At 38.9% G+C, this 17,282-nt stretch overlaps 1 protein-coding gene across 2 annotated transcripts in view; it reads left to right on the forward strand.

The window, feature by feature from the left end:
• Positions 1–16,563, forward strand: part of PAPSS1 (3'-phosphoadenosine 5'-phosphosulfate synthase 1) — a 105,279-nt gene extending 88,716 nt beyond the window's left edge. For both annotated transcript variants that reach the window (XM_043571041.1, XM_043571050.1), the window contains exons 11-12: positions 1,162–1,391; positions 15,833–16,563. In XM_043571041.1, the coding sequence (XP_043426976.1) occupies positions 1,162–1,391; positions 15,833–15,971 (369 nt within the window). In that variant the 3' untranslated portion in view covers positions 15,972–16,563. The remainder of the gene's footprint in view (positions 1–1,161; positions 1,392–15,832) is intronic.
• The last annotated feature ends 719 nt before the right edge of the window (positions 16,564–17,282 follow it).

Genomic DNA, 17,282 nt, shown 5'->3' on the forward strand with positions numbered 1-17,282 from the left:
AATTGAAATCCAATAGCTTTTTAAAAACCTATTCAAGTGTAACAAAGAAGAGTGTGTACCTTACAAGCTCTGAATTTGGAATATACAGCTCAGTGACTATAGTTGATAATACCGTGCTGTATATATGAAATTTGATGAGAGTATATCTTAATTGTTTTCATCACACACACACTCCGAGGTGATAGATGTGTCCATTAACTTGGTTGTGGTCAGTATTTGGCAGTATATATGTATATCAAATCATGTTGAATGCTTTAAATATATACCATTTTATTTGTCAATTATACTCAGTAAAACTGGGAAAAAAAATTATCATTATCCCAGAAGCCCCTTCCAGTTTCTTCCCTCGAAGGGTCAACCGCTACCCTGAGTTGCAATAGATTAGGTTTTAAACTATATATAAATGGCAGGTAGTGGTTTTTAAAATCATACATATATATGCATATACATTTACTTGTTTCTTAAGTCAAAAATATTTATAAATACATGTACATAAACGTCTGTACACATTCATACTTTTAGATTTTGCGGGGAGGGCTTGCCAATTTCGTTTTTGGCTTCCCAAGAGGACAATATTTAAATTTGTTGAGATTTCCTGCTGATATTGATTGTATAAGTAGTCCGAGTCCTCCCCAACTTATGATGGTGTTATGTCCTGATAAACCCATAAGTTGAAAATACCATTAAGTCAAAAATGCAATTAATACACCTAACCTACTGAACATCCTAGGTTAGCCCAGCCTACTTTAAATGTGCTCAGAACACTTACATGAGCACAGTTGGGCAAAATCATCTAACACAGAGCCTATTTTATAATGAAGTGTTGACTCTCTCATATAATTTATTGAATGCTGTACTGAAAGTGAAAAACAGAATGGTTCTATGGGTATAGGTAAGTGTGTGGGTTGATTGCATGGCCTACTGGTGGCTGGTGAGCCCAGCATCCTGAGAGAGGATCCTACTGCCTATCGCCAGCCTGGGGAAAGATCAGAATTCAAAGTTAAAGGTGTGGTTTCTACTGCATGCATATTACTTTTGAACCATCATAAAGTCAGGGACTGTAAGTTTGAGACCATCTGTATGCACACATTTATTACCCATTTACTACTTCTAAGTATGGGCATAAAAGCATAGTTTCAAGTATGAAAACTTTTATTCTAGGTCCAGTGGCATTGCAGAGCACGGATGGTTGCAGGAGCCAATTTTTACATTGTCGGACGAGACCCCGCTGGCATGCCTCATCCCGAAACAGGGAAGGATCTTTATGAGCCAACTCATGGTGCCAAAGTGCTGACAATGGCCCCTGGGCTCATCACCTTGGAAATAGTTCCCTTTCGAGTTGCAGCCTACAACAAGAAAAAGAAGCGTATGGACTACTATGACTCTGAACAGTAAGTTTTATTGTCACAAATCTATGAAACGCCTTGTGCTCTAAGCTGCTCCCAGGGCTTTAAAGTATTGTCTCAGTTTTATAATAACTTCACTTTGTTGTACAAACGTTGTTGTACACATTTCAGAGAAAGGCCAAACCAAGGAAACTAATTTCTCAGTATTCCAGCAGTTAGAAGTAGAAGTAAAAATTGAATCTGGTTTCATGCTTCAGGTTCATATATAAATGGCATGTAGTGGTTCAGTTTTTTTGTTGTAGAGTGCATAAGGGCAGTATTGACGTGACTGTTTCTGCCATATCTACTGTATGTTATGGAGCATGTAGTAGAGATGATTACTCTGGTAAGCCCCAAAAATCTTAGTATTGAGAGAATTTAATAACTATGCAATCACTTATGTGATAGACACTGTCCTAATTGCTTTATAGGCATTAAATTAATCCCTACAACAATCCCATGGTGCTATTATCCCGATTTTATAAATTAGTAGTAAGCTGAGGCATACAAAGTTCGAATAACTTTTATAAGGCCCAGAGCAGTAAATGGCAGCCCAGCAGTTGAACCCAAGCAGTGTGACTCCAGAGCCTTTGCTCTTGACCACGAAGAGTGTAACTTCTTTCTTCAAAGATCTTAGGAGGCGCAAAACACTAACAAGCTTTTAGTACAAATTATTGGTAGTGTTGAACATGTATCTGTGTCCCTTTAATGAAAAATTGTATTAATTTTTATTTATATATAACAATTGTTAGTACATTCTAAATTTATTTTTAAACATTTATTTTTGAGAGAGAGCACAAGTGAGGGAGGGACAGAGAGAGAGGGAGACACAGAATTCGAAGCAGGCTGCAGGCTCTGAACTGTCAGCATAGACCCTGACATGGGGCTCGAACCCACAAACCATGAGATCATGACCTGAGCTGAAGTCGGACACTGAACTGATGGAGCCACCCAGGGGCCCCAATTGTTAGTACATTCTAAATTTAGAGTGACACGTTAGGGCTCTAGAATAGGAAGTTATGGGTTCTAGCTCTTTCTTTGCTGTGTGACTAGCCTTGTTTCTTCATCTCTAAAATGATGGCAGTAGATGAGTTGATTCCATCTTAGTTCAAAATCTGTAGTTCTTCCCATGATCTGTAGCATCTAGTTATTTTTACATTTTTAGCAGATACTTGTTTTGTTGATTGATGCTTTTTTAGTACAAATTACAATTCATGTACAGCAAGTAGAATGGAGAAGTACTTTTTTATTTATGTTTTCTTACATTTATCTTTACTGATAGGTACTAATTGAAAATTGTCCATGGTCTAATAACCTTTAATCTGAGAGTGCTCATCCTTTTTTCCATGATACTTTATAGTTAATTCTGTGTTCAGGAACAGAGAACACTGATCCTGACCCTGTGTCCTCATTTGGTGTAGCCCATTTTGTAATAATGGGGATGGACAAGAAAGAAAAAGAAACCTTTTAAAGATCAAAACATTCTCTTGTCTCTATAAGTGACATGAAGTTTGGTGTCATTTAATTTCTTTGTGATAAACGGTAAATTGGGTAAAGAAATACTGCTATTTACAGTAGAGTTTGAGAGATTTATTGGCTTTTCACTTAAGGCATAAATACTGCTGGAGAAAAAATGCATAATTTTAGATGATAGGCTTTTCTGAGTGATGAACTGGAGCTAAAATGCAGGAAAATTTTATGAGTCAGTGAACAGAAAGGGCTTATATAACTGATACAGGCAAGTGTAAAAGAACTCCTAAGTACACTTTGGGGCCTAGGTGTGGAATTCAAGACAGGAGCTATTCTAGACTATTATTTTCTGAAAATCTGAAATGTGATCCAGATTCTAGTATACTTCTGAACCAAACCAAGAGAAGAATTTGCAATAATCCAGACCATTTTTACTTTTATAAAAGATCAGGATTTGCCAACATATAGAAATAGTTTTAAATCGTGGCATGTTTTGTTTTGTTCCGGCCTAAAAATACATAGGCCTGTGTATGTTGTTTGTATGTCTATTTATATATGTATGCATGTGTACATACACTTACATAATGTATGTGCACACAGAGCAATGTCACTGTCTCACAAACAGGGCATCTATAAGAGGGGTGTGCTGAGAGTCGCAAATGGGCCCTTCTCTTCCAAAGGGATGCCTCAGAAGCTTTAACAAGAGAATTTTAAGTAAAGGGGCACCTGGGTGGCTCAGTCGGTTGAGCATTCGACTCTTGATTTCGGCTCAGGTCATGATCTCATGGTTTGTGGGTTCTAGCCCCGCATCAGGCTCTGTGCTGGCAAAAAAATTTAAAAAAAGAATTAAAAAAATAAAAACAATTTGAGTAAACCTTGAACTATATTGCCACAAAAGGTGATTGAAACTGAAAATATAAATTAAATGTTAAGGAAAGTAAAAAGTTTCCAATACAGTCCTGTCTTTTTGTGGCTAAAATTATCTAGTGCCTCCATTAGAGATTCTAATTTACTTATTTCGGGGAGAGGCCTACACCCCAGCAGTTCTTTTGTAAGCTCCCCAGCTGCAGACCCTTCAGTGTGACTCATGGAGGGTAGCATTGCTTTCTACATATTTGTAAAACATACAGTGTCAGAGACAGAATGCTGGGCTGGGAAACCCTTTACTTCTGATCCAGCATGCAGTTGTTTGTTTAGTTTGTGTACAAGACGTTATGAACATAATCTTGTTCTGAAAGTAACAGTCACTTACAGAGTGAGGAGAGAGAAATAGAATCATTCTGCCCGTGGCCACATGGTTAAAACTTAGGTGAGTTTCCATGTCCGTGAGTTAAGGAAACAAAACTAAATAGAGTTGGGCTTTTCTTTTTCACTTCTCCTTTACTGATGTTTCATTACTGTGGTTTCTTTGCATGCATGATCAGGTGATTTAATCACCCGCAGGACCTAGAACCCATCTGTATGTAGTTGACAGACGTGCTGGGGGAAGCCCTTGATAACTTTCACGTTTTGTTAAATCTGTGTAGTATTGCTTTAAGTCTCTCTTTTAATCATTCAAAAGCTAAATAATTACATCAGTTCTCATAAGATTTTCCAGTGATGAATTCTATATTAGTTGCATGAGTGGCTCATTTTCTTGGAATTTTTTTGAGTTTACCAAATCTTAATAAATTGTAACTTGGGAAGCCTTAAAACTGCCTTAGTTTTCTGATTTTTTTATATTTGTGTTCACATATAATTAAGTTGATGGGAACATGTTGGAAAGTGATTAAAATTTTGTGGAAAGGCGATAGTCTTTGATGTAGTGAGAAAACACAGTTATTAATTATGCACATATGAGGTTGTCTTATGTTTGATTAATGGATGTTATTCAATGCCAGCTTTTATGTAATTAATGATTTTGCAGCTTTTGATTTAATTAAATACTAGTGTAAGACAAGGCTTAGGGAGAACAAAAACAAACTTTATGAAGATTTCAAGTAAGATATTGATAGGAATTATGATAAAAATCATCTGTTTATACTTAGGAAGCTCAAGTAGGCTCGTATTTGCTATAATAGTGACTCAAGGAAATTTAGTTTTAGGACTATAAGACTGAACTCCATTCTTTCAGATATTGCAAACCAACTTTTAGAATTCTCAGTTATTTGTAATGTTTTCTCCTTTATGCAGATCTTCTTCGTATTTGGGTAAAAAAATTCAAAGTTATGGTTCAGATTATTGAAATGGCAACTTAACAAAAAGAGCACACATGAATGAGAGTGCCTTGTGGAAATGGGTATATGAAGGGACAGGTGGACGAAAATGTTCCAGTCTGGTTATTTCCATATTATCAGTAGAGTGTTTTCATAGCTTTAATGTTGAAGTTGATGTTAATTCACATACTGTTAGTGTCATTTAAAAAATATTCTAATTATAGACACTTTTTCATATAGCTTTCCCTTCTTTTATGTGCTTTCCACAGGAAAGCTCATCTTTTCTAGTGGTTTCTGTGCAATGACTTAAAGCTATACTTCATTGTTTCCAAGTTGCTAATTGTGTTAGTTTTCTAGTGCTAACACATGACTACAAATTTAGTGGCTTAAAACAATCCTTACTGTCTCACAGTTTTTGGGGTCAGAAGTCTGGGTGGACTGCATTGGATTCTCTGCCCAGGCTGGGCTCTCATTTGAAAGTTCTGGAAAGAATCCCATTTCCAAGGTGACCCTTGTTGGCAGAATTCAGTTCCTTGCAGTTGTGGGGCTGAGGTCCCCATTTTCTTGCTGGCTGTTGGCTAAGGATTGCTCTCTGATCCTAGAAACCATTTTAGATCCTTTCTTCTAGACACCTCCATCCCAGCAACAGAATCTCCTTCATGGTGAATCCTTCTTCCACTCCAAATCTCCCTGATTTTCCCTTCTATTATTTGAGAAAAGTCTTTGCTTTTAAAGGGCTCCAGTAATTTAGGTTAGACCCAGGTAATTTCACTATTTTGCCATACAAATGACCTATAGTGGTAGTAACATTATTTGTCTTCATTCTTTCATAGACCCCTCTTTTGCAGACATTCTAGAGAAGTGAGAAAGTTAAGTTTTCTAGAAGTAAAATAAAAGTAACTTTTTTCTCTGGAGGTTAATATTAGGAATAATAAATAGGACATCCTAAGGAGATGTTGTGGTATTTTCATTATAAAACCCAGTAGTACTCCTGTCCTGCCTTTTTAAATCAGTTACAACATCTGAAAGAGAGAAGACATTGGTGGGGGGGAGGGTAACCAATATAAAGGTCCCAATCACAACTCTATTGTGCTGGAATAGACTATATGGAAGACTTATTTTTTTAATGCCAAGGACGCCAAAGAAGCGTTGAACCAAAGAAGGCCAAAGATCTGCTCCTTCCCTCCACCTCAGAGCCCTGACCAGTTTTGACTACTCTTATGAGATAAACGGACATATGTGATAGGGGAAAAGTAGAAAGAGCAAATGAGACAGTTCTTGGGAAAGAGTTCCCACAGAGCTTAGGGGAGAATAATCTGGGTCTCCCCAGAGAGGAATCCAAGGTGATCTTAACACTCCAACCTGGTGGAAGGAAAATAGGCCTTAGTCATAAACCTTTGTTCCTAGAAAGTTCCTTTCTGGGTGAGTGGGGTACCCCGATTTTGATGCAATTTGGGGTAACAGATGAATAGGATGCATTCTTCCAGTGGTCAACCAATAAAATCATTATGGAAACATTTAAAAGAAAAATAACACTCAGGCAGTCACCTATTTTATGTGTGTGCTTTGAGTTTTATTCTTTTTCTGTACGTTGATTTAACATAGTTGAGTTTATAATAGGTTTTTTTTTACCCTGCTTTTAATTATTTACTTTTCATGAGCATCTTTCCATGTTAAGCTCACGTAAGCATGTATTTATTGTAAGCTCTCTGTATACATTCTATTATTCGTTCTGGTACCGTACCGTGCCACAAGTCCCGATGGTGTGTGTGCAGCACAGGGCCGAGTGAGGAAGCTTGGGAAGGTTCCCTCTGTGCTGCGGAACAAGACTGGCTGAGAGGCTTCCTCACACAACTTGTGTCCTTAGGTATCACCGAGGGCAGGTAGCATCTGCTTGTCATATCTGGTCCCACCCCTTTTACCCTGTTGTCTCGCACACATGGAACAGAGTTTTTCCATATCTGTACTTTCAAATGCTGCTCTACTGAGACCTGGTCGTGATCTCTCCTCAGACTGTGGAGCTGTGCTGTGTTGTCACTGGTCTTACTGCAAACAAAGAGTTCCAGGAGGAAAGAGCCACAAATCATCATGTCTGATGTCTTGATTTTTTGTTTTCTCTCTGCTTTGCTTTTTTCCCGTGACTTTTGGGGTCTCCTCATTTTTCTTATGCTTTCTGCCCTTTTGGGGTATGACTGGGATTTACTTAGTATAACAATATCAAATCAATTTCTTTCTTAACAACATGCCATTTAGCAGACAGGCTTTCTCAACCTTGGCATTATTGACATTGGGACCAGATAATTGGTTGGGAAGGGGTGCCATCCGGGGCATTCTAGAATGTGTGCCCTGGGGAGGAGGAAGTGAGGTTGCAAAATCACCTCTCTTGAGAATCAGAGGTTTGTAACAATATTGGCATGTTTGGGTACTTATTTTCACTTTAATTATTTTGTCATTAGTCACAAGTCAAAAATATGGGTTTGTTTTTGTTTTTGTTTTTTACTCCAGAGACTTCTTTTTACTTTTGTATTTGGAGCTGATCTAGATGTTTTGAGAGTAATAGATATCCTGGTTTCTAAGTAAATGAGGATATTCACATGTTTCTTAAAAGTAGAAAGCAAATAACAAGATGAAGAAATCCTGGTGACAGATATAAAGGAAATTATTTAATGTAGTCAAAGCAGTGTCCTTGCCATCTAGCAGTGTCCTGGGTTTACCTAATTTTCTGGTTAACTCATGGATGCTTAAGCTGCTTGAGTTACTAATTTTGAAAACCCTTTGAAAATGTATTATTTCGGTCTCTATAACCTACTGCAACTAAACAGGCTGTATACAGAGAGCAGCACTCAGGGACATCAGCGTGTGCTCAGAAGAGGTCACTACAGTCTGCTGAGAGGAAGTTTTCATACAATGGGATTTCAGCCATGTACCTCATACCAGACAATTTTATTTGGATGATGGGCACCTGAGAGCTTCTGAGTTCAGCTTTCAAAAAATTGAGATCCACCATCCACTCTTGAGTAATCAGAGGCTTCTTTCAGAACCAGGTGAAAGTTGATATGCTCTTTCCCAGCACAGAAGCCCCATTTTGGCCATTAAGGTATTTATGGATCCTTTTGAAACCTGTCCATTGGCACTCAGTTCAAAACCTCTGTTTGTCTACACTGTGGTAGATTTTGGTCTTCATGACTCTTTTTGGTAAAGAAAATTGACTTGACTGCAGTGCACTTCAGGACGGTCCTTGAAATTTGTTGGTTTTTTTTTTTTTTAATGTTTATTTTTGAGAGAAAGCGTGTGCGAGAGTGGGGGAAGGACAGAGAGGGAGGGAGACAGAGGATCTGAAGTGAGCTCTGTGCTGAGAGGGAGAATCTGACACAGGGCTTGAACTCATAGCTGTGAGATCATGACCTGAGCCCATGTCAAGATGCTTAACCAACTGAGCCACCCAGGCACCCCTAGAAATTTGTTACCTGTCTGAGTGTTTGATAGGAACTGTTCTCTAGCTTTTACTTAAAAGATTGGGGTGTTGGGAGGGAAGTATGATGAATTAAGGATTTTGGTTAGGTAGGTTCTAGATAGTTGAATTTTTTGTGTATTTCAGTTGGTCTTTGGTTTGAAACTAAACATTGTTAAATTTGTCACGTACATTGCCAGCCAGTGGTTTTTTTGGTTCTGAGAAAGAAATCCATAAATAACTGTTTATCTGGTTTTGGAGAGGTGACTTTTTGACCTCACGCCTAAGAATTCTTAGTGTTTTGATCTACACAGTGTCATATATGAGCTTCTTTCAAGTTGGATGAAAAGTTAGACCCCAAATAGTTCATTTGATTCACTTAGAAATTACCACTATGATTTTTAGTTCCATCAGAGAAGAAATTCCCCTTTGCTCCTCTGCTTGCTTATCATCTAGTTACCTTTTTTTACAAAGCCCATACTAATTGAATAACGAACCCTCAAAAGGTACACTTGATGGGCCATCTGTTGACCCTAGCTCTTGTCCATTTGAACAACTCATGCTGCTGGTGGCTCTGATGACCACATATGTGGACTAAGAGACAGCAGATGGTTGTAAAGATTTAAAATCTTCAACAAGTGGCCAAGAGTCATTGTACTTCGGAGTTAGTCAAGATGCTGGCCACATGTAGTTAGTATATCCCACGTGGGACAGGATGCTGGTCCACAGGGTCCCCGCATAGCTTGCTAGATGGCGTGTTTTTCCTTCTCCCTGCCATTCCATCCCTTTTCTTTCTTTAAGAGATGTGGACTGTAAGAAGCTATGACCAAGTGGTTTTGAGAAGGAAAAAAAATCAAACATAGTTGTGTGTTTGTGTGTTGTTGTTGTTGTTGTTGTTTTTCCAGGCACCATGGGAGATGGGTTAACTAGTGTAATTAGATGGCTTATTAGAATTGCTTTGTAGTGAAAGCCCTCAGGGTCATTTATTTGGTAGCCTTTCTGTTGTGGCAGATTCCTGATTACTCCCAGGTAAAGTTGAGAGCTAAATTTAGATTATTCCCCAAATGCCTGAGTTTTTACTTGACTCAGTTATTTCTGTAAGGTCATGTCTAATTAAAGATGAATTGTGAAAAATATGATTTGATTCTAGATAATGTGACTCTTGTACGAAGTCCTTGCACCTGACTTCTTATAAAAAGTAAAATCCTTATGTGACAGTACAAGTATGAGGCAGAGGAAAATAAATGTGTTTTCTGTAGCCAGGGTGGAGTGGAACCGCCACCATGTGGGAACAGAAACTCCCATTTCATGTGATGAAGAAATGCTTGTGGCATGCGGGGCAGATGGAGTGTGAAATAGAGTCAGGAAAAGAGGTACCCAGGGACCTTGGTTTTAAAACGCAATTTCAGAAAGAATGCAAGCAGACTTCTGGATTCCAGACAGTTTGGCATTCTAGGGGAAAGAAAGGGCTGTAATTGGTCTGGCGTTTTTCCTTTAATCAAATAGTCAAGACAGTCATCCAGAAAGCTGTGCTCTCACTTCGTTCTCATTGCCATCACGAGCAAGCACTTGATGCATGGGGCACAAGATTTCCTTTGTTGAAATCAAAGTTTAAGATTTACGTGGCCATAAATCTCCAGGGTCATAATTTTCCTTAGTGAAGCTTATATAGGGAGCTGATCAGTGAACCTTCTGAGGACCTGCAACATTCAACCAGTGTTTTGTTGGGTAGATTCTAGCTAAACTAACTGATTTTACATCAGATTGGAGTGAGGATGTTTAGATACAATTGGAAAGCTCTCTGGACCCCTCCACCCTCTTGGCTTCCTCTCTGACCTCAGGCTGGCCTGGAGAGAAAGTCCATAGTGTTGATGGATTCTATTATTAATCCATTCTCACACAGCTTCTTGTTCTTCTTGAGGGCAGTCTCAACATCTTTATTGAGAAGGTTGGGAGTGTGCTGCATTGACTGCCTCGTCTTTTTCTCACCCCAAACCATCCCTGTTTCTACCTTCCTTCACTCCTGCTGCTCCTCCGTGTCAAAGCCCCACTTCCTGTGTTCTTCATGTTAGACTTTTCTTCTTCATGTTTCATTTTTCTCCTGGCTTTCATCTTCCTTCCTTTTCTCAGTCTTGCCGTTTATTTTCTTCCACCTATACACTTGCTGAAACCTCCCATTTCCTTTAAAAAAAAAAAAATCTCATCTCTTTTTCCACTCTGTATCTCTGCCAGCTTACCACCACATCTCTTTCCTTCGCCATCTACTAAAACTCTTCAGTTAAGAAGATTTAAATTCCAATTTGTAAATCCAGTAGTTATTTTTTTCCCCTCATGGTCCTTTTCTCAGCCTCTCTGTGGCCTTAACACATTAGGATTTCTCTTCTCCTGTGACCTCCATATCATCTTGGTTTTCTTCCTACTCCTTTGACAAATGCTTTTCCTTTTGCTGAGTCATCTTTTTTTGGAGAGCTTACTTACCTGTTTTCTCTAACACAGTCTTCATTTTAGTGTTGATAAATTTACAAATTATGTTTCTAACCCCAACCTTACTGAATTTTTTGGAATCTTGTCTCCCAGTCTTGCTTCTTGTCTAGGCCCATCTCACATGCAGTCAATTTCTTTTCTCCCCTCAGGTTGTCATGTGTATGAGAGAAAGGGGTTGGCTTATTTCCCTGTGGTAACCAGCCCATCTGCATGGGCCAGTTTATTATAGTAGATCTGACTTGTCTGACACATTGAACAGATGATAGAAGTGAGAGAGACCCCTAAATTTAAACTAGTTTGAATCCATCTTTTAAGCAATGTCTGTTAGCCTTTCATTTTTATTGATCATCTCTGAAAATTTATATAGACTTTTAAAATATGTTTTACCTAAGCAGATGAGAGCTCTTTATATATTGAGTTGAATGCATAGGTATATCTTCCTGTCTTTCTTGTAGTTGAGGGAATAGGTAGAGCACACAGGGTGACTAGGGGAAGATGTTGCATGCCTGAATTAAAGTAGTGCCTTTCTGCCTAATAGTTAGAGATGCTTTTCCTATGACTGATGAAATGAGTCACACTATTTTGAATGGTTGTTGTGTTTTTTTTTAATGTTTATTTTTGAGAGTGAGAGAGAGAGATAGAATGTGATTGGGCAAGAGGTAGGGAGAGAAGGAGATACAGAATCTGAAGCAGGCTCCAGGCTCTGGGCTGTCAGCACAGAGCACGATGCGGGGCTCAAACTCACAGACCGCGAGATCATGACCTGAGCTGAAGTCAGACGCTCAACCGACTGAGCCACCCAGATGCCCGAGTCATACTATTTTGTATTGATGTCCTATATGTATAATATTCCACAGTAAAATTCTTAGATATGTTTCAAAGGGGGTTGGGGCAATTACTAAAGTCTGAGTATCTCAGTCTGGAGTTGGAAAGGCCAGAACTGGGGCCAGCAGCAAATCCTAAGAGGTAAAACTAGATTCAGGACCAAGAGTCATGTTGATCTTAGGAACTAACAGTTGTGATCAGGCATAGAGCCAGGCCAGATGAAAGAGGTGCACAGAGCCTGGTGGTGATAAAACCAGTTCCAAGGTTTAGAAGCCCAGTGAGCAGTGGGGTCATTGAGCACGCAGACAGAATCAGAAAAGCAGAAGGAGAGACCAGAAACCAATGCACAGTTTGGATCATGAGGAAATCACAGTATTTCTTTCTTGGTCTAGAGTCCACAATCTGAGGGCTCATAGGTAGACAGTGAGCCAGGTTAGGAAGGTGTATGTGGGTTCCCCTGTCTGAAGTGGAGGTGAGCAAGGTCAGAGAGAAGGTAGATGTGCAGATGATTATGGAAGAGATTGTTGTGAAAGTTATGGAGAAATTTCTAGTGGGAACAACTAGATAAAAGGGAATATACAAGTAGCTTAAATTAACCACAGCAATCAGAAATCCTACATTTCCCTTTTTTTTGCCAGAAGATGAAGAGTAGGGACTCATTTAAGACCAGATATGCACCGTTCTATATTGAACCAGTAAAATTTTTCTATGCATACACTTTTGCATTCTTTTATATTTCACCAAATATTTATTGAGTTCCTAATTAGAAATAGTTTTGAATGTGTTCTGTGTAGCTAGCACCATCCAGATACACTCTTTACTGTTAATGCCTGGTACATAAGTGTGAGTTAATAGCCATTATAACTACTTTGAGACCAATATAGGAAGCATAATGGTATAGCAGGACCTTATTTATCTGCTTTCATCAGGGGCAGTATTGAGGTTTCAGGTTAATTTAAGGTTAAATTTTTAAAAATTACTTAAAATCAAATGGCTGGAGATTATTTTAAATAAACTTTTAACTCGTTATAAAAATTATTTGATATTTTTTGATTTTGATAATTGATAAAAACCATTTTTAGAAAACTACAGAAAACATGAGCAAAATTAATAGCACTGTGGTAATACTGTATGGAGATAACCACTGTAATATTTAGGTAGGGGCGCCTGGGTGGTTCAGTTGGTTGAACTTTCAACTCTTGATTTCAGTTCAGGTCGTGATCCCAGGGTCGTGGGATTAAGTTCTGCGTTGGGCTCTGCACTGAGCATGGAACCTACTTAAGATATTCTCTCCCTCCTTCTGTCTTCCCCCCTTCCCCTCTGCTCCATTCCTCTGCTGGAGCTCTCTTTCTCTGTCTCTCTCTCCAAAACAAAACAGTTTGCATATATTTCTCCTTCCTTTGTTCCTTCGTTCCTTAGTTCCTTCGTTCCTTCCCTCCTTCCCCACTTTGAGAGAGAGAGCAAGAGCTTGAGTGGGGAAGGGGCAGAGGAAGAGGGAGAAAGAGAATCGGAAGCAGCCTCCACACTCAGAGCAGAGCCAAACACAGGACTCAAGCTCACAGCTGAGATCATGACCTGAGCTTAAATCAACAGTTGGACAGCTTACCGAGCCACCCAGGCGCCCCTTGGGTATATTTGTTAATAGCCTTCTCTCCACACCCTCTGTATTTTTAACAGAATTGTAGTTGTATTGCATAGAAAGTTTTGTGTCCTGATTCTTTTACTCAGGGCTAAACCATAATTTATTTAGAAACTTTAACCTTCAGGTCATTTACAGTATTTTACTATCCTAAAACAACTTCCACTTAGCTATCTTTATGCATAACATAAAGATGTTGTGCATAGATGTTGTGTGCATCTGATTTTTTCCTTAACATAGGTTCCTAGAAGTGTAATTATTGGTTAGAAAATATACTTGGCATCCCTCTAGAAGCACGTGGCAGTTTATGATTTATGTTCCACAAATAATGAAGTGGGAGGGAACATACAGCTGTTAGCTAGGAGCAAACATAGCCTGTGATCTGGTGACCCGAGTCATCCAGAGCTCTTGCTGGGTCCTGGTCTGCTATCTAGGTTGGTTCTTTTTGTTTGGGGGAAGAGGATAAAATTACTAGTGGACCATCTGTGCCATAGCCATACATGCTCAGTGCTTAATGGTTTAAGGGCCTTTGTGTGTTTTTGAATATAAGAAGATGAGAAAAACTAACAATACTTTGGTGGTATCAGTGGAAGAGTATCATTTATTGCTACTTACCTGTTTTTGCTATTAAAAAATTAGTTTTCTTTTAATGTTCCAGTATACATTTAACCTTTCAGAGTCAGACTTCCTAAAGAGCTTTCTGCCTGCATAACTAAATTGGATTTAATGGGTTTTTTGTTTGTTTGTTTTTCATTTTTTTTAATGTTTTATTTATTTTTAAGACAGAGAGAGACAGAGCACGAGTGGGGATGGGGCAGAGAGAGAGGAAGACACAGAATCTGAAGCAGGCTCCGGGCTCTGAGCTGTCAGCACAGAGCCCGACGCGGGGCTCAAACTCACGAACTGTGAGATCATGACCTGGGCCAAAGTCGGACGTTCAACCGACTGAACCACCCGGGTGCCCCTGTTTGTTTGTTTTTAATTTCTAGTTCTAAATTAGTAGTTCCCATGGGCTGAGGAAGAAGAAGTGAGGGAGGGAGATGGGTATGGCTATAAAAGGACACCCCAAGGGATCTTCAAGGTTTTGGAACTGTTAATGCATCTTAACTGTGGTGGATACGTGAACCTACATATGTGATAAAATTGTACAGAACTAGGGGTGCCTGGGTGGCTCAGTTGGTTGAGCATCCGACTTTGGCTCAAGTCATGATCTCACAGTCCGTGAGTTCAAGCTCTGTGTCAGGCTCTGTGCTGACAGCTTGGAGCCTGGAGCTTGCTTCGGATTCTGTGTCTCCCCCTCTCTCTGCCCCTCCCCTGCTCATGCTCTGTCTCTCTCTCAAAAATAAATAAAAACATTAAAAAAAATTTTTTTAATTGTACAGAACTAAATACACAGAGAATTGAGTACAAGTAAAACTGGGGAAATCTGAATAAGATTGGTAAATTGTATTCATACTGATAACCTGATTGTGATATTATGCTATAGTTTGGCAAGATGCTACCATTGGGGAAAACTGGATAAAGGATAGATGAGAGCTTGCTGTATTATATCTTACAATTACATGTGAATCTTCAGTGATCTCAGTAGATATTTCAATTAAAATTTGTTTCCTAGTTCTAAAAATGGGTATTTTGATAGTATGGTGGTTTTTGTTCAATGACAGATTTGAAATCAGATTGAGCATTCATTTACAAGTACAGTACTATGTTTTATCCAGATCTTTTTGTTTCCATTAAGCTTATCTACCATGAACAGAAGAAGAAATGCTTTTTTTTTTTTTTTTTTTTAATTTTTTTTTCCAACGTTTATTTATTTTTGGGACAGAGAGAGACAGAGCACGAACGGGGGAGGGGCAGAGAGAGAGGGAGACACAGAATCGGAAACAGGCTCCAGGCTCTGAGCCATCAGCCCAGAGCCCGACGCGGGGCTCGAACTCACGGACCGCGAGATCGTGACCTGGCTGAAGTCGGACGCTCAACCGACTGCGCCACCCAGGCGCCCCGAGAAATGCTTTTTAAAATTGCAGTGTCACTGGGGCACCTGGGTGGTTCATCAGTTGAGAGTCTGACTTTTTGGCTCAGGGCATTCTTGAGGTTTGTGGATTCAAGCCCTGTGTTGGGCTCTGCGCTGACAGCTCAGAGACTGGAGCCTGCTTTGGATATTCATTCGTTCTCTCTCTCTCTCTCTCTCTCTCTCTCTCTCTCTCTTTCTCTCTCTGCCCTTCCCCTGCTTGCACTGTCTCCCTCACTCTCAAAAAAATTAAATAAACATGAAAAAAAAATTTTTAAGTTTCACTATCCCTAAGATTCTAGAAATGGGATGTAATTTTCTTTCTTTCTTTCTTTTTTTTTTTTTTTTTTTTTTTTTTTTTTCCTGTTTCAGCCATGAAGACTTTGAATTTATCTCAGGAACACGAATGCGCAAACTTGCCCGAGAAGGCCAGAAACCTCCGGAAGGCTTTATGGCTCCCAAAGCCTGGACTGTGCTGATGGAATACTACAAATCCTTGGAGAAAGCTTAAGCTGTTGACCCTGTCACTCCACCTTTGACACTTAACTGAGTAACGAGGGGACCACGTAGTTCCTGTTGGCATTTCTTTGTGGTGGTGTCTGTCTGGACACGCTTCCTCAACACAGACCACTTTCCTTAACTAGCGTCAGTTTTGGTCTGCCTTACGAGTTTTGTTTTGAACTAGTGTAATACACTGCTGGTTTTAATGTATCTTTTCCACTTATTATAGTTAATATTCTTACAGTGCAATTTTAAAATCTTGTCTTTTTATATTATATTTATGCTTCTGTCTTATGATTTTTTCAAGCTGTTATATTAGTTGTAACCAATAGTATACACATTGAATCTCATTTTTCATCCCTTGGAAAAAGAAAACGTCCACTAAACAATAAACTTGGCTAGACTTCGTTTGGGGAATTTTACAAGACATCTGTAGCAATTAGGTTTTCTTTTTCTACATTGAAAAATATAAACTGCTTCCTTCCTTCCTTCCAGGAAGCTATTGATCTCTTAGCTGTTATAATCTATTCTTATGATCTGTGTAAGCCCTGAATGAACTTTCGATCTATTCAATAACATTAAACTTTTTGGCTTCTTATTTATATGATGTGTTTTGTTTTGTTTACACTTAACCTTTCCTTCTTGTGAAAAGTTTCTGACAGAGGAGGGAAAATACAGGCATCTTTCCGTTCCTTGAATCTAATAATTAGCTCCTGTTTTTCGTAGTGAATTTTTAAATGGAAAAATGATAATGCATCCTGTCCAAAAATTCAACCAGATTCCCCAAATGTCTCTAATATTCTTAAACACCCTAAGGTGGTGGTACTAGCCATAGAGCTAGGGAGATGATGGTCCATTTGGGGAGGGGGCATCGTATCCAGTTTGCTTTTGTAGGATATCCTCAAGTAGACTATTCAAGTGGAGATGTTTATTTAGGAGCTGGATATACAATTTTGGTTGAGATGCCAGCATTTTTGATTTGCAAGCATACTTTCTGTGAAATAATCATGATCTACTCTTTAAAAATTTAGCATTAAAATGAGATGGCAGAGTATACATGGAGATAGTGTATTGTCATTAAGGTAAATGAGGATAAAATATCACTAGGCAAAGAGATAGAAGGAAAAATGCAAAAACAGTAAAATTGGATTATGGAAGGAATCAGTGAGAAAGTTGGTAAATAGAAAAAAATGGAGGCTATGAGTAGATATTTTCTAGTGGATAGATTTATTCACTCATGAATACTGAATAAAAATATTCATTAGGTGATGTAGAGAGTTATATGGATGGATATGTTTACGGGAACAATTAGAAGTGACAG

Source organism: Prionailurus bengalensis, chromosome B1, assembly GCF_016509475.1.
Source record: "Prionailurus bengalensis isolate Pbe53 chromosome B1, Fcat_Pben_1.1_paternal_pri, whole genome shotgun sequence".
NCBI classification, from domain to species: Eukaryota; Metazoa; Chordata; class Mammalia; order Carnivora; family Felidae; genus Prionailurus; species Prionailurus bengalensis.